Source organism: Sturnus vulgaris, chromosome 5 (genome assembly GCF_052056855.1).
Source record: "Sturnus vulgaris isolate bStuVul1 chromosome 5, bStuVul1.hap1, whole genome shotgun sequence".
NCBI lineage: Eukaryota > Metazoa > Chordata > Aves > Passeriformes > Sturnidae > Sturnus > Sturnus vulgaris.
This window is the reverse complement of record NC_142247.1, coordinates 37006471-37028333: the sequence shown is the minus strand read 5'-3', so window position 1 is coordinate 37028333 and position 21863 is coordinate 37006471. Positions and strand designations below refer to the sequence as shown.

At 42.1% G+C, this 21863-nt stretch overlaps 1 protein-coding gene across 1 annotated transcript; it reads left to right on the top strand.

Moving 5' to 3' along the window:
• Positions 1-1356: 1356 nt before the first annotated feature.
• On the top strand, positions 1357-20318 carry CAV1 (caveolin 1). The gene is made up of 3 exons (XM_014892464.2): positions 1357-1509; positions 2243-2407; positions 17974-20318. The coding sequence occupies exons 1-3, from the start codon at positions 1480-1482 to the stop codon at positions 18313-18315; spliced, it is 537 nt and encodes a 178-aa protein (XP_014747950.1). The 5' UTR covers positions 1357-1479; the 3' UTR covers positions 18316-20318.
• Positions 20319-21863: the final 1545 nt, after the last annotated feature.

Below are 21863 nucleotides of genomic sequence, written 5' to 3'. Positions count from 1 at the left end.
GATATGAAAACAAAGAACTGTCTTGCAGGTTTTTTCAGATAGATAGAAAAATTGCAGAGTCTATGTCCTTCAATACACTCATTTGACTTCATATTCAGACTCAAAAGCTTGGACAAACAAATATTCTAATGATAGCTTAAGTGAATTATTGCATCGTTTTTACTTTTAAAAATTACAACTGACTTGGAAAGTTGGAAAACTTCCATCCAAGGCATTTGTTCTAAAGTTTATGAGCAATATAAACCAAAGAAAGTGGACTGCTAACCGATGTATCAGCAACACATGTCCATGTGTACTGCATTTTCAACAGGTGCAGTTATTTACATCTGTGGCGCTTACATCCATCTTAGCCAGGGGCTTCTTTGAGGTCATTTCTCTGTTGAAGTGCCAAAGCCAAATATACTGTAATTAGGAATTTTTTACTTCTGTGCTGCAATTCTGTGCTAAATGGCATAACATTAAGGTCACAATTTTTCTGTTAATGTTATAAATCTTTCACCATAGACTGATTTCCTAACAGAAACCTAATGGCTGCAAACACACGCGCACACACAAAAGTGAGATATAATTCATTTTTCAGATGTATAGTGATGCTGCAACCCTAACCTGAGCCATCTTGAATACGGTGATGAATGTTTATATTTATAGCATTTACACTTACATATGCCCCTGAGTTTACAAAAAGCCTTGAGAATAGAGCATGGCAAGAGGGTGTCACACCATTCCCCTTTAAAAGTTAATCCTAGTGGTTAATATGCATGGCAAACATGCATGGATCAGTCTCGTCTCGGGAAAAATATAGCAGTATCAAAGTGCAGAACTGTTAAATATTTGCATAGTTTTGAAATGAACCAGTTGAGAAAAATCTCTTTTTCTTCATCCCAAGGATATCCAAGTTTCCACAATTGTTCCTGGAGCAGCGATGCTTCTGTATAAACTACTGTCAATGCCGGGAGGGGGGAGCCCGGCAAACGCCTGGCTCGCTCTGGACGCTAAACACAAAGTTTTCCATCTCCTCATTGCTTCCTTGCCCCCTGCCCCCCCATCTTGCCCAGGTGGCTCTGCCGCACGCAGCCAGTGTCGCCCCGGGTACCCTGCGGCGGGGACCCACTGTCGGGGGTCGTGGGCGGCCGGGGCAGTGCGGAAGACGCGGAGAGGACCCTGTCCCTCTCCCTGTCGAGCCCCCGTCTCCGCACGGCGTGGCCCAATCATCCGGGACCAGGTCCGCCAGATCCCAGGTTGCCGGGGCAGGGCTGTTTTCCCCTCCCACCCCCGGCCGCCCTGCCATGTGCGGGGCCGTACCGCCGCTGTCATCCACCCCAGCCGGAGGCAGGGAACCGCCCTGGCCAGCGGCCAGCCCTCTCCTCGCAGCTACCTCCCCCGGCCGGCCGCTCCGCAGAGCGGAATCGTCCTGCCTCCGGTCCTACAAGTCACAGGGCAGTGTAACTCGCGGCAGAGCCGTCAGCAGCCCGCGGCAGCATGTCCGGCACCAAATACGTAGACTCGGAGGTAGGACCACCGGGGCGTGGGGCCGGGATGCTGCCCCGCCGCCGAGTACCTGCAGCGGCTCGGGCCCCCAAGCTCCCTGACCCGTCGGAGGAGCGGAGCGAGGCGCGGCTCGGCAGCAGGAGGGCGGACAGCCGCGCACCTGCGGACAGCAGGGACAGCGGGTCAGGGGGGGACCGGGGCGCACGTCCCCGGCGAGCGCGGGGAGCGGCGCTGCCGGCGGCCGTGCGGGGAGAGCGGTGTACGGAGGGCTCTACAGCGAGATCACGGGGATGGAGAGGGCACGGTGATGGCCCTGCATGAAGGGCAGTATAGGGGGGCAGTGTAGTGAGGATAGTGCGGTGAGGGCGCCGTGCTCAGGTCAGCGCAGCGGGGGCGGTAGGGCGAGCAGTGTGCGGTATGGGGAGGGCATTGCGCGGGGAGCCCCGGACCTCCCTGCCGTGCCCGGGGGGCCACGCCAGCGCCCACCCCGCCCCGCCGAGGGGACACTCGCCCCGCCCTGGGGCAACGCCGCGGGGCCGGGGCCGCCTGGCGGCGGGAGCGGGAGCCGGCGCCTGGCACGGCGGGGGTGTGGTGAGCGCCCCGCGGCCGCGGTTAAATAGCCGGGCGAGGGCCGCCCCGCAGCCTGGATCCCGCTGCCCGCGGGACCCGGGGCCGCCTCCCCCAGCCCGCCCTCCTGCGCGGACCGCACCGGCCCTGCCCTCCCCGCCTCAGCTGGGCTCTCCCCTCCCCGCAGGGCTTTCTGTACACGGCGCCCGTCCGGGAGCAGGGCAACATCTACAAGCCCAACAACAAGATGATGGCAGATGAGCTGAGCGAAAAGGCGGTGCACGACGTGCACACCAAAGAGATCGACTTGGTCAACCGAGACCCCAAGCACCTCAACGACGACGTGGTTAAGGTGAGGGGGCGAGGCGGGCGTCGCGGGGGCGCTAAGTCTTGCCGAGGCAAGGATACGCGGGCACTCTCAGGGCGGCTGTAACCCGCGAACCCCATCCCTCCACCTGCTAACAGGAGGGAACGGGCCAGGGGCTGATGGTTTGTTGTTTTTTTTAAAGAAAAGGCAGAGTGGGCGGGAGAGAGGCGGGAAGGGCAGCCGTGCGGAGCGGAGCTCCTCGCTCCGATGCGGGGCTGGCCGCGCTGTCCCGCGGGGCCGCAGCGGGCCGGGGTCCGAGGGGGTCCCGCCGCGCTGCGCGCTGGCAGCCGGCTCTGCAGCCGGGACGTCCCGCCCGGGGGAGCGGGGCATGAGTTGCGCGACCTTGTGTAACACCGTCGGAAAGGATTTTCCTTCCCCGAGGCACGCACAGAGGCAGGGCGGGGAGATGTCACAAACCACATCGCCCTCCCTAAGCCTGGCGGATGCAAAATCAGAGATTCTGATGGCGGTTGGATTTGCGTCCTTGTTCTGTTTTGTTCTCTTGAGTGTTTTTCCTTCCTTCAAGAGATGACAAGCAAGCTAAGCAAAATCTAACTGTGCCCTTGCCTTTTTTATTTGGGTTTATAAATCAGTTTGACTGTTTTGACAAGTCAGGGTCGATGGAGATTTTTGCTTGAAATCACTTTGGTTAGAAATATCACAGAGATAGATTTTTCTCGTAGAAAAAAGAATTTATACAGACAAATTTATACAATACGTGTGTGTTATGAACGAGAGTGTTTGAGATCACTTGAAAAATCACTGGCAAGAGCAAAAGTCAGATTTAATATTAAGTAGCAAAGCACGACAAGTTCATTGGCAAGATTCACTCTACTACTTACAGGACAGCCAAGGCACAACAAGGGAAAACAAGGAACAACAAAACCAAACAAAATCCAGGCAATTAAAACAGGAATGAACTGGGAACTGTCTAGGGGTGGGTGGGTGTGCTTAGGTGTGTGTGTGTGACAAAAGACAGTGCAGTCAAGGATAAAAAAAGGAACAGGGTATAAAAGCTTAACAACACTCCAACTTAACAGTACTCAACTTACACCTTAAGCCTAACAATTAAACATAGGAAAAACACTTAACTTATACCTAACTTATAGCTTAAACTTAATTTATACCTTAAACTTAACAATTTACAGAGAATAACACTGAAGAGCATTTAACCTAACTTCTAACTTGGAAGTTAGAAGTAGCAACTCAGCAGAAGATCAACACTTAGCTTATAACTTGTTTAACAACTTAGGGAAAGAACAATACTTAGCAGCATTTAAGTTTATAACTATAACTTCACCTTACTCACAAGCCTAATTTACTTATATATCCAAGGTACTTAAACATCTAAAGAAGCAGTATTTCTCTCAGATTTGCTCTAGCATATGCACAGGGGCATGCACACAGATAGGAACCGTCAGTGCAAGCAAGGTATCTGTGAAAAATTCCGCCCAGAAGTCAGTGAAATACTCACTTCGGATGCTTCTGCATCTCCCAGTGGTCAAAGGATTGGGCCTTGAGGAGTCTGAGTATTGTCCCAGGATACAACTTGTTTTGATGATCCTCCATACACGAGGCTCTGAGAGGCATCCCACTCAAAGGGAGGCTGCTGGTTATAGCTTGCTGCAGTCCAGGAGAGCCCATTTTGGACCACCATTTATAGGGTTGCAAGAGAGCGGGCTTTAGTTATAACAATGTTTCATCCTGGCCACAGTTTGGGTCGTCCCTTTCTCTGAAAGAGTGACAGCAGGAATGCTATGCCATTCAGGCAGGAGCAATATTTTCCAAGGCTAGTCTTAAGGAAAACAGCAGCTGGTTAGCAATTCCTGGGAGCAGACAATATTTCTGATAAGCTTTAAAAGAGCTGAGCCCAGGTGGTGTTTTCAAAGCCAAGGCCTAACAAGAATTTCTCAGATCACACTGCAGCCTGGAAAGAAGGAGAGAGGAATGTGAAAATTGAGGATGCTGTCATCTGGGTTTGTCAGACCCTAGGAAAAATGGGAGCTGCCCAGTCGTAATGGGTGACTAAGCCACTAACTAACTTGTTTAGTGGCCAGCAGTGTCAGAGTGTGTGAGATTCACCATGTTTGTTGTAATGAAGACCAGTTATTGAAAAATAAAAATACTCTATTGTTTCCAGAGAATCAAGGGGGTGAACTCTGGTTCCTGAATGTGTATCTGTAAAATAAGTCATGCTATGTGCAGACAGTTTAACAAGGTCATGAGTAAATTCAAATTCCAGACTTCAACACAATTTGAAGGTGCTGAATACAACAAGCCATGGTCATATTGCTGGATCCATTCTAAGAATTATCCCTCACAGAAGCCTGTATCTTTAAGGAGCCACATAAAAATGAAAAGGCATAAAATTGTTATTTGTTTGGCAGAAATAATCTGTGCACCTAATGGTACAAAACTGCCTTTAAAATGGATGATTTTAAAAAGGAGAGAGAAATTCTTTTTTTCTTCTACCCATGGAGGAGCAACTGAGTAGACCAGGAATGCCAGAGCTCATGAACAGCACTGCATCACAGTTTGTTGCGTATGTCAACAGGAGAAGTCCCCAAAGCAACCAGACCTTCTGAGGATGAATCATAGTTCCTTAGCAAGTCAGAATCCTGGTGTCCACAAACCTAACCTAATGAAAGAAACACCCTGATGGGAAAAGAGTGAGACCACTGACAGAAAAAAAACGTAGTGGACTTAAGCTGAAGCTTACAAAGCCTATCCTGACCTCTCTGCTTCCCACAGAGGCAAGGATTAAGGAATTTTGTTGCATTCAGTCTTCTAAAATAAACTCGGACAACAATAAGTATAGGGATGGAAAAAACAAGCTTTTCAGTTTGTCCTTTTGAAATAATTGTGGACCAACATATCCACTGAAAAACAGCAAACAGCCAAAATAACAGTGCTGCCTCTATGTCAGCAAGTGAGCTCCTGGTAGTGAACACCGTCACATCAAGACATAGGACTATACCAAAATGAATTTGATGTTTACCAGACAGGATCCATTTTACATCATAAAAACAGAAGCATTTGTACAAAATGTCACTGTAAATTAGCATTTTCTCTTTTGTTACAAGGATAAATAAGAAAAACTTTTACTTTTAAGTGTTTCATAGATAGTCCAACCTGCAGAGCAGAGAGGAATTTTGCCACAATTTGCATTTGTGTGGACCCTGAGTTCAGATTCAGTCTATTAGACATAGAAATAAAATTCACACCCAGTACCTAAGGGGACAGGCTTGGATTGGGGTGAAAATACACAGATTCAGTTCCTGCCTTAGCCATTAATCCGTAGTCCCCTTCTGACATGCATCTGCCATTCTTACTTTGGCTGTAAAACATCCAGGCAGAGTCTAAAACTAGCTGAAGGAGACCTCAGTCTTAGGTACTGAAAGTCAGAGAAAAAAAATGTAGGAGTCCTGTAATGCCAGAAGTATGGCTCAGGCTGAGCTCAATTTTGTTTAGAGCCATTGCATTTTTCTAGATTCAGAACTTTTTGCTTTTTACCTACTGTTATATGCATTTCTTGCCACTTGACTGAGGCACAGCAGCATGGAAACTGGGGACAAATCAGTCAGCCATGAAATAGAAATGATTAGACAGAGGATGAGGAATCTGCTCTGTAAGCAGCTCTTTAAAAGGCCTCAGTGTTGTCTGTATTCAAATACTTCCCATAGCACATTTTAAAAATAACCTTCTCTTGTGAGAAGCAAGAGACACGTTCCCTTGATTTGCAGCACGGAGCATCTGCCCAGCTTCCCCTGCAGCAGATGTGCAGTGCAGGCAGCCTTAGGGGTGGGATCCAGGCGAGGGGCAGAAACACAGTCAAGATCCTTTTATGAAAACTAGATACAGCAGCTTTGCATCAAAGCTGTTGATGACTTTGCTTATGGTTTGCCTTTTAATTAACTACCAAGTGGAAGCTTAGTGCTGGGAGGATTCCAGAAAAATGGGGCAAATGACTGGAACAAGGCCTTATGGAACCTGAGGTATGCAGACAGTGGATGTTGCAGCTCTGAACCGGAGGAAGCACAGTCCAGTAAAAATCACCAGAATTTCCTTTTTTTTCCCAATTTTTTCAGTGGAGACCAGAAAGGAAGGATTTTCTTCCTCACACAACTGTCCTCATACATCACCTAGAAGCAGGAGAATGTGCGCTAGTGGTTCCATTCTTTCAGGCACTGGCTTGTGAAGGTGGCTAGTCAGGCAGGAGGCGAGGAGGGAATCTAGTAAGGGAGAAGCAGCCTCTGTGCATGTGGGAGCTCTCCAGGAATCCTGCTGGTGATTATACAGGTGGTTTGCCATAGTTTTATCTGTTTCATATGTCCTTCACCAGACAGATCTGCTCTTAGACTTGTGTCCCACAGGTTTTATTTGTGATGAGGCACAGGAAATAGGGTGGAAAGCTTATTACTTTTTTCTCTCATTCATTCCCCAATGACCTGGGACTCACATGAAGGTGCCTGAAGTTCAGGCTTTGCTGTTCTTGTTTCCCAACACAGTATTTTTGTTTTTCAGAGTATGGCTAAATTGCAGCCTTCAACTTCTAGAGTTCAGACTTTCTCAACATATCTGTGGTCAAGTCTGCACAGAGTTTACTGAATTTGGAAAACACAGAGGAAGGAGCCAGTTCTCCTGCAGATTGCACTCTTCTCACTAGCTTCCTTGCTCCTTGCTGAGAATGGGGATGGACCTTGCAGCCAACCCTACAAAGTCTAATCCTTTGAGACTAGTGAGGACCAACTGTGCAATCACATCTGCAGCCAGCTTACAGTTTTTTCCTACAGTGATGTGCCAGGAAGAAAGGTCTGTGCCTGGTCTACCATCCAGAACGTAATTATTATTTTGTTTTAAACAAGTGATGTCTATCTGCTGTTTGTTGTATAGGATTCCTTTTTGCTCTGGAAAAAAAAAATTCCAGTACTTGGCTACAGATGTGAGGATGCAGAACTTTTGTACCAAGTTTCAAAAAGTTGCGTATTCATGCCTTCCACTTAAAACTAATGCAGTTGAGGGCAATCCAGCTTACTGCAAGGAAAGTCTGGAATTTTTAGTGAGATGTTGACAAATACTGTAATACCCTTATGTACTCATTAGGGAGGAAAGTATTACTCAGGCATGTTTTTAAAGCTATTTACAATTTCTGCCTCGTAATAAAAAGAGAGGGTTTTTCAAAAGCAGTTCACATTTTATGTAATCTTTCATGATTAAGGTCCCTCCCTGTTGTATTGAGCACGGTGTGAGATGCACAGAGAGATGACTGGTCAGAGCACTTCCCATTCCCACACCTGAGAACCTCCTGGAAGGAAAGCAGGTGTCACTCCATGCTCTTTTTGAATGGGAGACCTAAGGTGGGCTGTCACTCAGATATGACAACAGGTGTAACCTAAGAGGAATGCAGTTCTGCTCTTCAAGATAGTAAAATGAGAGAAAAGCAGAGCTCAATCAGATTCTATTTCTGAAATAAGGAATTAAGTAAAATTTAATGCAGACCCTTTTTCTTTGTTTTCAGAAATTATTAAAAGTCATGTGAACACAGATAAATGTTTAAGTTGCAAAACATCCGTATAACTATATAGATACACTAATATATGTGTGTGTGTGTTCAAAGCCGAGCTTGTCACCTGGGCTCTTGCTCTTGGCAGTGCCCAGAGTGAGATGGCTCTGGAGGCAGACTCACATCACAGCGTTTAACCCTCACCACGGGACAGGAGAGGCTGTGCTCTCAGAGGGCGTGTTTGTCTCAATTGCTGATACTTGTAGCTTAGACATGACGCCTTACTTGTGCATAACAGCTAATTAAATGAAATGGTTCTGTAACGCTGTTTCCTATTAACAAGCTATGGGGTTTAGATTTAAAATGCAAGAAAATTCAAATGCTTGACTTTGGCTACCCACATGATTCAATTCTGTTTCAAATATTTCTTCCAAGGCTAGTCTAGGAGTATGAGATTAAAAACTTGAGTCATTATGAATGCCAATTTATACAAGGTCTGAGCAAGGTTTTAAGAGTTCTGAAAAATAGTTTTCTTGCTTTTCTTTCTTTTTTAATGAGGAGTTCTCAGACATGAGATTTCTGAATGTCTGTAAGATTACAGCTAATAATGGCATCTGTTCTAAGGAAAGCTTCTTTCTCAAAAAAATATGTTTGCATTTAAACTCATGGTATTATTAAAGCCTTATGCACAGCCCTCTTGCTTGGCATGATGAACATGACTCATAACTCCATAGAAAAATGTTCATTTGATGGCCATGTGGACAGAGAAAATGACTCAGCATGGCTGTTTCTTTTGTTAGAATTTATTGGACACTATCTCAGATTGAAAAGAGGCAAATTCTTTTCAATTCTGATAACTTCAACAGAATTTAGATCATATGTTAGAAAATATTAAGAGCAATTTGAATTGATTGTAGAATTTTTAGCCCACTATGTGGTTAGGAGCACCATCTCCCGTTGCACAGAATATAGATATCTAAAACAAACAAAAACTGAAATGCAAAACTCCCCAGGGGAAAAAGAGATAATTGTGTACAGTAGAATGGTCTGCCAATGAGGTCCACAGTGAGGAATTTTGATCTTGGTTATATTTTAGGCAATAGAAGGAATAAAATACAAATGAACTTGGTTGATTCTGTAAAACTCGTGATCTCTGGAAAACTGAAGACAGCTATAGTTCTAAACTAAGTTTGTTTTTCCCACAGCTCTCAAATACCCTTCTCATAGACAGTAGGATGAATTCTACATCAGTTACTGATTTTCTGAGCTTTTTGATATTACTACCATATTCTTCTAGACCAATGACAGTAATGAAGCCCATCTTGGACTTTAAAAGGGTTGCTTATCTTGAACATAAAAGAGGAATTATGCCATTTAATTTCATGTGATTTACTGGGGACGCAGATTTTACCCCATTAGTCTCTTTATATTTTCTTGACAGATTTTGTAGGAAAATGTCTTTTGATAGTTTCAAAAACAAATTGAACTTTATACATCATTCTTATTGTTATCAGATTAGCAATCAAGAGAATAAATATGTAGGAGCTGTGCTCTAGATGTTAGCAGGGCTGTTAAAGGGTGGAGTTTATTTGTAGTTAAAAATAGGAACTGATAAATTCAACTTCATAGATAAGAAGTGAGAAGACATTCTCACAGCTGAAGGTGAAAGCATCACATTCTCTGTCCAAACTCCTGCTGTGCTGAATTTATATTCTGAATTCCAAAAAAGCCTAAGGGATTCTCATAGATGGATTGCAAAATTTCCTCTTTCAACTTTCGACTTTGAAATCCCTTCTTGGAATTCTAACAGATGCTACAAAAAATAATCACTTTTCCCTCAAGGTCAGGGATCTTGTAGAGCTCAGCCATAAAATCCTCAACTGTTTTATGAAGTACAAGTTCATGTATCATTGAAAGGTTTGGGTTGGAAGGGACCTTCATGATCATCCAGTTCCAGCCCCCTGCCATAGGCTGGGATGCCACTCACTAGATCTGATTCCTCAAAGCCTGGCCTTGAACACTTTCAGGTGTGGGGCATCCACAGGTTCTCTGGGAAACCTGTTCCAGTGCCTCTCTTAGGGATTTCTTCCTAATATCTAATCTAAACCTACTCTCTTTCAGTTTAAATCCATTCCCCCTTGCCCTGTCACTACTCATAGCCCGCTTGATTTACTGCTCTAAGAGCCTTCTCCAGACTGAACAACCACAAGTCTCTCAGCCTGTCTTCACAGAGAGTGTGCTCCAGCCCTCTAATCATCTTTTTGGCTCTCCTCTGGACTTGCTCCAGCAGGCCCATGTTCTTATCTTGGAAGCCCCAGAGCTGGACACAGTATTCCAGGTGGGGTCTCATGAGAGCAGGCTGGGAGAATCCCCTTTCTCAAGCTGTTTCTCTTGATGCAGCCCAGGGTGCTGTCAGCTTTCTGAGCTGCAAGCCAGATCGTATTGAGCTGCTCACCAGCCAACATCCCCAAGTCCTTCTCTGCAGGGCTGCTCTCAATCTCGTTACCACCCAGCCTGTATTTGTGGTTGGGACTGCCCTGACCGAGGTGCAGGACCTCTCACTTGGCCTTGTTGAATTTCATGAGGTTTACAGGTGCCCAGCTCTCAAGCCTGTCAGTGCATCCCTTTCCTCCAGCGTGTCAGCCTCACCACACAGCTTGGTGTCATCAGCAAACTTGCTGTTCTCATGCAGTTTATGACAAGAGCACAACTATAAAATATCTTGATTTTTATGAAATAATAAAGAAATACCTTATATTTAAGGACCAGTAACTTAAGCTCTTCCATAAGAAAGACAACCTGTACAAATGCAGAGGCAATTTTTTTTTTTAAGAGTAAGAGAGAGGCAGCTGGGCATTGCTGCACACTCACTGTCAGCAATAAGATGGTTCAGGTAGAAATGAGGGGAAAAGATAAAAGCAAGTTAAACAGAATTGCCAAAAAGAATTGTAGCAGCTAACAGGAGTGTGTTTATCAATAGTGTACATAATCAAGAGTCTCCTCTCATTAGACTCCGTTTAAAAACTATAAAGAGAAAAAAGCAGTTTCCAGATCTAAAACAACCTCCAAACATCTCTGTCTCTCCATGCATTATTAGAGAGTCCACTTCCCATTAGTGCCTAAATTTAGGAGTGATAAAGCTTGACCAAGTTCCAAAAAGTTATACTCATAGCATATAAGCATACAATAGTAAAATATAAATCTGTCATATTTATATTTATTAAATATAATTTAAAATATAAAATCAGTTTATATGATGTCTTTACTTTTATTAAGGTTTTTGGATTCAGCTAAACTGCAGGTACCACTGAAATAAAAGAAAAAATCCTGTTATGTTTAGTGTAGTCAAAACTTCACACTGGTGTTCATGTTCATAAATATGCCTCTTTAAACATACAGAGAGACATATGTGGATATACATAAATGTATTAGAGCTCTTTGCTAAAATAGCTGTATCAAACAAGGAACTGTGGAACATGAACCAAATAATAAAAACAAAGAAAGCTTCTTAAGAGTTTCTCTTTGGGAAAGCTGCAATAACCTCCCAGTAGTCCAGTTTCCAGGGAGGAAAACACTAATTTTATTTTCTGTCTGCTTATTCCAACAACATCAAGACATTTTTCAAGGAACTAGCTGACATGGTATCCCCACCTGCACAGGAAGTTTTGCTGCATTGCAGAGTGCAGATCTTTCCTTGAAACTGCGTGTCTTTCCTTCTGCCAGCCTGTATTGGAACAGGACAGGCAAGTGCTTCAGGAAGAGATCTCTGGAGAGCAGCTGGTTGCTACAGTGCTGGCCCATTGGCATCAGTCACGTTTTTCTCATGAGTACTTCCGCAGATTTTGGTGAGCCTGCCCATCTTACAAAACAAAGACCATCAGCAGGGTTTTGCTGGTATGCAATCAGCACGGGCAGGGAGCAGGAGGTTGTTCTCTCTGCAATCAGGAGCAGGTTTTTGGGGTTTTTTTTGCTTTTTTCTATTATTTTCAGTTTATGAAAGAGCGATCTGCAATCATCCCTTTTCTAAAGGGCATTTACACATTTTCATAATTCATTTGAGTATTTGTTATGCGTGCAGTAGGAGTCACTCCAGACCAGACTGGTTTTTTCTCTGGCTTAGAAGAGTGCAGTCCTTCAATTCTACTTTCCAACATGAATATCCTTGTTTGTTAAAGCATTGTTTGCTTTTCTGGCATACTCTGTAGCACTCAGGAAGGATTCACTGTTTCCATTAAGAGATCTGCCGGCAGAACACTTTTCTTGCTGTATTGTGGAAAGCAGGCACAGAGAGACAGGAAAGGTAAAGCAAATTCATTGGTCAGTTTCTGCAAGTAACTGGGGTGCAGCAGTTCTGCTTGCTTATTTAGGCTTTCGTTTACTTTGGAAATACTTGTTTGTCATTTTTCTGCACTCAGCAACTTACACAGCAGCTCTGGTCCTAACCATCTGCAGTCATGGCATCTTTTTTGGTTTTTTGGGTTTGTTTTGTTTTGTTTTGTTTTTTGGTGTTTGTTTGGTTGGTTGGTTTGGTTTTTTGGTGGTTTTTTTTTGGGAGGGGGGGGTTGTTTCTGGTTTTTTGGTTTTTTTTGCAAAGGACCAACTGTTGTGCCTTGCCATCTGGCCAGTCCCCAGAAGAACAGTTTGCTCTGAAGACAGGGTTTGGGGTGGACAGGCAAAGCCTAATCATGCTGCAGCCCAGCCTGGAGGGACTCTTTGGGTTCCCTTGTTAGATGCTTGCCACCAATACCAAGATTCAAGGTGATTTATTGTCACGTTTGCTGTTGAAACCTGATCAGTGAGGAAGTAGACCATCTAGGAATCATGAAGCTCTGTGTGTTCAGGAACAAACTACCAGCTTTCCTACATAACTACAGGTAAACATTTTACAGATGGAGATAACACAGTGCTTTTAAAAGGGTGAATGAGTCTTTGGGAGGGAGGGAATGGAGAAGAGCAACTTTTCTCCTCTAAGTCCCAAAAACTCCCCATCCTGTTTCCTGCAGATTCAGTAGAAAGTATAAACTTCATCATTTTCAGTTAAACTGTGACAGCAGTCAGGACAAGCATCAGCATATGTGGTATGCCAAAGGATCAAATAAATACATAAATGCTTAACTGGAATCAGTGATTTAACAGAAAGATTGTGTGTTTATTGCTTAACTTTTTTTTCGGCTGCTGTACTGTCTTTCTTCTCCAGGCACTGTAACTGGGAAGTTTTAAGTTCCAAGTAGTATGTGGAACTGCTAAGGCAATAATAATCTCACATGCTCACACGTTTTCTTGTTTTTAATAATACACACCACAGCCTTCTCCAACATAAGAACAGTGTTGCATCTGTCCTTAATATCACCTTCCAAATGTGACCCATGCCATAGAAAGCCTTGTCATTTTGTGATATTTTATACATTTTCTTATGTTAAACGTTTCTTTAAAGGACATTGAATATATTTGGGAATTTTTGTAATAAATTTTTGTTACTTCTGTTATTTTTGTAATAAGTGCAACAAATTGCATTTATTACAACAGGAAAAAATTGCATATCTGCCTCATGTCTTGCAAGGACAGGATTTAATAAAGTGAAACAATATTATACTTACGGTCTTGGAATCAGGGAAAACCCATTTTAAAACAGCCCAGGGTAAGCAGTAAAGACAGTTTCCACACTCTGGGCATAAAAATGTAAAGAAAACTGGCTTATGACTCTTTCCTGTATACATTCAGCCTAGACTTTAGGCCTGGTCTGGCAGAGCATGTAAGCATATTGACATCAGTGGGACAGCACTTGTTTGGGTTCCTCTGGGGTGGACTAGGGGTGGTGCCTGGCTATGTGAAACTGCTGTGAGCACAGTGGCAGCATGCAGCCACCACACACAACGATATGATAACCATAATAGTTACAATCACAGAAATGTAGGTCAAAGCCTAATGCTGGTGTCTTAATACTTATTTTTTTTCTGACAGACCATTCACAGTAATTTTTTCTATGTAATGAGTATTACAAACCTAATGAACAAACTTTTGAGAAGCACGACTGGTAAGCAGGTGATGTGAGCCTGGCATTTAATAAACCTATCCAGCCGGCCAGCTTCTGATACATAGGCACCTGAAGTGACAAGGTCAGCAGGTCAACTAATTTCATACATGTGGCATATATTATTGAGTCAGATGATAACTGCACACTGGTAAGCTTTTTAATTAATAGTTCTGACCTTTAAATAGACATTTTCCCTCTTTTGTAAACAATTATTGTAAATAAATCCCATACCATTTCCCTTTCTTGTAAATAAATCTATTTTAGAATCAAAGCTGGTTCCTCAGTTTCCTGATAGAAGTTTAATAAACATATGCAGAGAAAAAGAAGCTGCATTAATTCTCATAGCAGAATCAGACAAAAGCTTCAAGCAATTTAAAAACTGGCTTTACCAAACTGAATAGTAGGAAACAAAAAATAGCTGAAGTCAGGAAGTGCATTGTAGGCATGGAACAGGAATTGATAGTGTTTAATAGTTTAGTCTGAAACAGAAGGCTAGAGCAAGTTATTAGCATCCTTTAGAGGGTCGAACCAAGTTTCCTGTACTTCTCTCCTGTTGCAAGTGAACATGCCGTATTTTCACTAGCTTGGCAACTGCCTCACTGGGATTTCACAGCACATCCTGACAGCTCTGGAGGAATAAACTACACGAGGAGCATGCAATCTACTAAACAAGACCTGTGCACAACCTAAGAAAGCCTTTATGTAGATAAAATAAAAGTTCACAGGTCCACATGCATGTGATGCTTTGACAAAAGTGACCTTGAGAACAATACCTTAAAAATATTGGCTTATACTTGCAAGACAGTTAGATTCGTGACCAGAAATGACAGTGTCTTTCTTCTGTAGGATCATATTTCTGGGCACTTCTCTTTCCCCTGTCAGTCCTATTTTTACTTATTTCAGTTGGACACCCTTTATCAGTCTGATGATACTCACCATCAGTGAGTGCTACTGAACTAAAAGTCAGAGAACAGTAGTAGGAGGGACTGAGGAGGGAGTGAGTAATCTGAGTGATGTAAATGTAATCCATAGCAAGGCAAAATGCATCCAGTCACCTGTTCCTCCTGCAACCTGTGGAGAACTGTTCCCTACAAGTTAAAATCGGGATCCTTCATGGGAGTGGTTTAGTGCAGGAAGAATCTGAGTGATATCTCAGTTCCTGCAGCATAAGGACTTATCTGTACTGCTTAAAGAGTGAAATAAATAGTTTCCAAGGCAGTGGTCTGTTAACACATGAGTAGAAGAGCCCAGATTACCTCAACTCCTTGCCTCTTTATTTAGACACTGATGCAGGTGAGTTTGGTTTTGGACAGCATCACAGAGGTTCACATGAGAGGCTGGACTTTCTTGGCATGTACAAAATGTTCTTATGTTTAATAATGTTCTTATGGCTTTTGGGAAGATAACAGCTTCATTTTAGTTCAGCTAAGACTTAAATTGTCAGGTCATTTTTCTGTCTTTTCACTCACAAGTTCCCTTGTTCAAACTGGAGTAATGTGAAACGGAGTTTGAGGAATAATGAAATGGGCAAAGACACAGAAGTGCGACACCAGCTATCATTCCTACAGGGCCATCTCTTCTACTTCTCTGCAGTGGTAGAAACATTCTGAGAGCTGTTGAAATTGCTCCAAGAAACTAACCTCTTGATAACTACTGGTGTCATGAATACATTGCTGTTATCTCACAGACGGATTTATTCCTGAGTACTTTTAGGACAACCGTGTATGACTTGAGCTGGGAAATCCTGACCAAAGATATAGCATAAATGTTCTAATATTAGCATCATCTCCTGGAATGAGGACAGGGCTGTCCATCTGGAAATGTTATATGGCATGATTCTTCTGTCAGCTCCCCAGCTCTCCATGGACATTTTGTTGAACACAACAGGCTAAAAATATGAGTTACTGAGAATCGCAATTACAGAAAGTTTACTATTTGATTTGAAAACCAGTGAGTTTATTGGCTTTCATTTTACATTTCATTACAATGAATTATTTTGAGAGTAATCAAATTATAGGCTAATCTTATTATCTATTTTAAAAATTCTAGAAAATCCACATTAAACTATAGCTTCATTTTGCATGCCAAAAAAATCAATTTTTGATAAAAATAGGTCTCACTTGGCTAAAAGAAAGATGCAACCATGAAAAGGCTGTGGAGCTCAATGCAAACTTGTCTTCCTTAGGAGATCTAATATTTCCCTTATCAGCCAGTTGAAATAATAGAAGATGGACTCCTCTGTAACTGAACTGAATAAAAAGACTGTAGATACAACACTGACTAGTACTCGATGCTTTGAACCTCTTTGATGGCTGTGTTCCCTTTGCCAAGGTTACAGCATCAGCTGGTTGGAAGCATGCAATTGACAAAAGTTTTAGAATAAGAGGGCTATGCTGAACCATGTAGTCTTTATGTAGTAATATTTTTTGAGGAGCAGCTTTCTTTTGCTGTGATCATCCTGGTTTTTGCCATCATATGGGTATTTTTATTATCTGATTTCAAGGAAAACACTGGTTATAAGCCAAGAACACCTATTCACTTTGAAAATTAGTTAACATTAGATGTGGCTACAATTAAAATTTTGCTTTTGAATAGCTGCAGAAACACTTTATATAAGTATGCTTGTTTATGTATTCTAAAAAGAAAATGTACTCTGCCAATGCAGAGTCTGCTATAGGTTTCTGTGGAGATGAAGTTTCAACTCAAATGCTACCTTTAGGTGTGATGGTGATGATGATGATGAATATCCATCCCAAAGAATGACTTTCAGATCACTAGAACCTAGTTCAGAGTAGCAGAAAAAGAGGTTTATAAGTTGCATCACAGGACGTCTAGAGAGAAGCACTGGCAGAGAGTAATGTGAATATATTCAATTAAGCCAGCCTGGTGTTAGGCATTCAAGGTGCTGATAATTTAGAAATTTCCTCTCAAGGACTTTCCAGTCATTCAGCATTGCACATAGACTGTACACTTTTGCTTGTAATTACCTTTTTTGTTTGAGAAGCTGGAAAGTCCAGTGCTTTTATATTTTTCCCTTTGTTAGTAACTTGTGTCTGCAGGTGACAGAAGTTTCAGCAGGAGAGAAGAATAAGTGCTTTTCAATTTTTATGTATATTTTAGATTAAAAGAAGTGATTCTGAGCCTTTTCTTACAGTGTAAGCAGTATTTACACTGAGTATATGTATATTCACCTTCTTCCAGCATGCTAAGGTACAATTGCCTGAGTTTCTGAGGCTGCTGGCCCATGTCATACTTACCTTGTCATGCTCCTGTAAATCTTCACTTTTGGCAGCATTATTATCTCACTTTGGGATCCAGTCTCAGGAATGCAATTTTTTTTTCTTTCATCTGACTTAGACAGCCATTTATTTCCTTGCAGAGGAATAGTATTGTGATGTTCTCTTTCCTGTTGTTTGCAGCACCTATACAATTGGTTGTGCTTACTAAATTAAATATCCTGTATTTTGGGTTATATCAAACACGTCTGTGTGACATGGAGCTGAAGCATCATTGCAATTCTGTTAATTTTCTTGTAGAAATATTATGACAATTAAACTTCCTGAACAGCTCAGTATTTCAACAGAGAGTGCTAAAATATGTCTGTTGGAATGCACTGCTTCCTTAGGTGACTTTTTGAATGATTATGAATAGTCAAAACTATGAAATATGATTTTATTCACCTGTTTTGTACCTTAAGCAGACCATAAGGGCACTGCATACCTTAGGGCTGTAGGAAATGAGGAAAATATATTCAGTTTTGCGGAAAACTCCATCTAGAAATTAGATGTCTAATTTTGAGCTAATCATTGAGGCTCCCTGGTGGTCACTGGGTAAAGGTTACTGAAGATTCATGACTTAAATCATGGGTTGTAGTAGGCTGAATGATGTGGGGATGTAGGAAGTATGTGCTTTGTATTTCCTTGCAGGGAACCATAGCTCTCCAGGAAAGGTGTTTCTGGAATACACCCTTGATGCAAATGTCTGACTGACCTGACTTTGTGTTCTTTGCTGCAGATCGATTTTGAAGATGTGATTGCTGAGCCAGAGGGAACACACAGCTTTGATGGGATTTGGAAGGCCAGTTTTACCACCTTCACTGTAACGAAATACTGGTTTTATCGTTTACTGTCAGCAATCTTTGGTATTCCCATGGCTCTCATCTGGGGCATCTACTTTGCCATTTTGTCATTCCTGCACATCTGGGCAGTGGTGCCATGCATAAGGAGCTACCTGATTGAGATCCAGTGTATTAGCCGTGTCTATTCCATCTGCATCCACACGTTCTGCGACCCGCTCTTTGAGGCCATAGGCAAAGTGTTCAGCAGCATCCGAGCCACAGTGCGGAAAGAGATCTGAGGGACAGTTCAAGGAGAGCCATCAGCCTAGGAAGGGGGTGAAGGTTTTGTGTTTTTTGGAGTGTTTTGGTGCCAGTTTTGTGTTTCCCAAAGCAACATACAGCAACTGGTGGTGGACTGGCCCAAAACAAAGAATCACTTGCTCAGTTTCTTTTTCTACTGTTCATTCTTACTGGACTACTTGCCTTTTTATTTTTTTGCTTTCTTTTGCCCTTCCCCCCCCACCTTTGGTCTGCATTTTAAACTAACCTTAAAGGGCTATTCTTCCATGCCAGCTGCATATTATTTTGCTGGCTGTTCAACTCAGAGATTGAAGTGTTGTTGGATGCCTTTTTATCTTACCCTTCATTCCTTGAGAGATAAATCCACAGTGATACTGAAGAATGACAAAAATGCTTTCCAACACTATAAAGCCATTCATTTTATTGTGGCTAAAGAGCGCAGAGCTATCACAGCAGAATGAACGTGACCAGCTGGCAGGTTTTAGCAGAATGTTCTTTTTCAATTGGATTGTCAGTTGACTGCAGCTATTTACAGTCATGGTCAGATATTGTGCAGTAGGAATAAATTGGTTAAGTAAACACATTACTGAACTAGCATCTGTCCTGAAAATTTAACATTTTGTCAGGCTGGAGACATTGACATGTAAAAGCTTTGGTCGGTGCCTTTCTGTCTCATTCTGTCTTGGAAGTTTGCATCCAGTCATTTCTCAACCTTTGCTAAGATTGTAGAAACAAACTGCAGTTGAGAGCTAAAACAGGTCATTATGGAAATGTTTTCCTGACTGTGACTTATGAACATCCCTTAGCAAGCATTTAGGTGCTTATCTCATTGGCATCTGGGGTATTTTTGCAAAGTATTAATATAAATGCATATTGCAGGCGTGCCAGAGATAATCTTGAGTTAAAAGAAAAACGAAGGAGTGTCAAACAAGCCACAGGAGGCCAGGGAGGAGCTGGCCCCGTGTCCTGATTTAGGGCAAATTTGGGAGAAACTTTTCTACAGCTCTCAAAATTTCCCTATCAGCAGAGGTCAGCCTGCCACTAGCACACAGATTGTTTTCAGGATGCTTTGCTGAGTCTAAATTTATCCATCACAAGAGATGCTTTAGAATCTTCACATTTGTGTGTTGCTTTGTTCATTTTTAGCTGAGCTGCCACATCAGGAAGTCTTAAACAGAGGGTGTTGTGTGAAACTACCGTGTTGCAAATGGAAGGCTTTAGTAGCGGGGCCTTTGCGACATGTTCTGATGCTGTGACCTGCAAGAGCTTTTTGCCCTCATGATAGTATTGTGTTCAGAGATGCTCTCTGCATCCTCATTGGTTTGTGTGAAGCATTTGTAAAAATAGTTGTGAGGCTAATTTGCTTTATTGTAAACCAAGCTGGGGTCTGAGCCTGCTCCAGCTGGAATCTCTAGCAAACCAGTTCTTGACCTGCAAAATTTGTCCCTTGGGATGAACATGGAGCTGTCTGGTACACCTACAGCTTTTTTATTTAGTGCTGACATTTCACATATTGCTTTACCTAACATGGAAGTGCCTTCCATTCTGTTTCTGCCAAAGCATTGAAAACTTTAGGAAATGCTGCATTTTTAAATGGGGGTGGGGGAGGGAAAAGGGGAGAGGGTGCACAAAAATTTACAAAGCTGTTAACTACTATTTGCATTTAAAACAGACACTGGTATGGATATAGTTTTATGTTTTTCTATGTACATAATGAAGATGTACTATTATAGATTTTTTCAGTATTAAAAACAACCAAGATTATAAACAAGAAATATTTTATCTTTTATGAGGAAAATCACTCAGAAGAAAACTTTGATTTACCATATAAATTGTATATCCTGAAAGATGTCTGTTCACTTAGAGTTCTTAGTCCCTAATCAAAATACATTGCTGATCCAAACATTTACATTATTGTTATAAGCTTACAGATATAACTGACACCTTTTTTTAAAATTCTGCATGTACATTAAAGACTACAATAAAAAGATGCTTAATGGTAGATCCTGTCTGACTTCTTTTTCCTTGAAAGTCATGTGAACAAAAATTGTTTGAAGCTTTATTTTTCAGTCCAGTAGAAACAGGATTTTTCCTAATAAAAGCTCATTAGCTTTAGCATGTAGTGTATGGAAATAGGGGAATGATAGCTTTTATTCAGCCATGTATAGATGTAACTTGTGACAGGACAGTTCATTTCTATGAGTTTGTTTCACAATACCTGTCACACTGTTACACAAAAGCCCAACAAAACATGCTATTATGAATGGTCTACAAATCTTTTAACCATATTTTAATGTTCAAATAGCAGATACCAAATAAATGTAGTCCATAATTTATTTTGCAATAGCAGAATGGTGTATTTAGCAGCACTAAATAAGCCAGTGGTAGCAAATAGTATGTTGGACATGTGAGAAAATGTAAAATATTTTAAAAGTAAAAGGGAGGTTGTAATGTGAAAGAAAAGCAAATACACCTTCAAAAATATCTTGCTTTTGCAAAGAGCCTGATTCAGGTTTAACTATTTATAGTATCATGACTGCAAGACCTTTCATGGGAGAGATGTGCAGATTCACACTATGATTGAACTGTCCCTGGCACTTCATTGAGCTGATTATGGGGCTGTGCTGTGGCTGGATCTCATATCCATGCTCCTGCTATAACACTTAGGACCATAGCCAAGATACACCCCATAGCAAAATCCAGGTTTGTCAAGTAGAGGATTAGACATTAAGTGTTGGACAGTGGCACCATGCAATTTCTTGGCTGGGCTGTAAATGCAGTGTAGACAGCCTCACTCTGCTAGATACAAATCAATGTCATAAACTGCCTCAAGACCTGTGCATTCAGGTGGGCTCAATATAGTTTTTCCTCTTGCCAGAAAACTTTTTGGCTGTCTTTGGTCACTCTTCTCATTCTCTGAGTCACCAGTTCTTAGGTTTTGCCATGTAGTTTGAACTGTGTTCCTCGGACAAAGTATGAGAGAGCTGGGCACGTCAAACAAAGTGGAGTACCCAAGTACCGAGAGCGTGTGAACTGTCTGGATCTGTGGCTGATCCGTCTGAATTTGACTGAGAACTAAATACAGAATTTTTAAAAATATATACTTATTGAAATGAAACTGCAATAAAATACAGAGACAAACCTTAGGCTTTTAATAATGATGGAGAGTTTCCATATCTGCACCCAAGCTACCTTTTAGCCCTCACTTAGGTCTAACTGGAGTTTTTCTATGTTCACTTGTTTGCTTTCATTGCCTTGTGTCTGCTGCATCCTTTTTTTCCTCATGTCCTGAGGAGGAGGAAAGAAACACAGAATAAGAGTCTTTGCTAAGATAGAACACCTTTGTAATCCTTATTTGTGTCTTACAAACCTTGACTTTTTCATTTCATGTTATTTGACACTGGGACACCGTGTGACACTGGTTTTTTATTTCTATCTTGCTCTCTTCTGTAGAACTTTTAATTAAAATTTTAGTTGTATAGTACAACTAGCACATCCTGTCTCCAAGATGCTTTACTCTGTTAGGGGCTTCTGGAGGCACAGTAGT

Bases quoted from the DNA above. Each gene is read 5' to 3' on its own strand.
- CAV1 (XM_014892464.2), top strand. From the start codon at position 1,480: ATGTCCGGCACCAAATACGTAGACTCGGAG. The intron at 1,510-2,242 runs GTAGGACCACCG...CCCTCCCCGCAG, and splicing joins CCAAATACGTAGACTCGGAG to GGCTTTCTGTACACGGCGCC. The intron at 2,408-17,973 runs GTGAGGGGGCGA...TCTTTGCTGCAG, and splicing joins TCAACGACGACGTGGTTAAG to ATCGATTTTGAAGATGTGAT.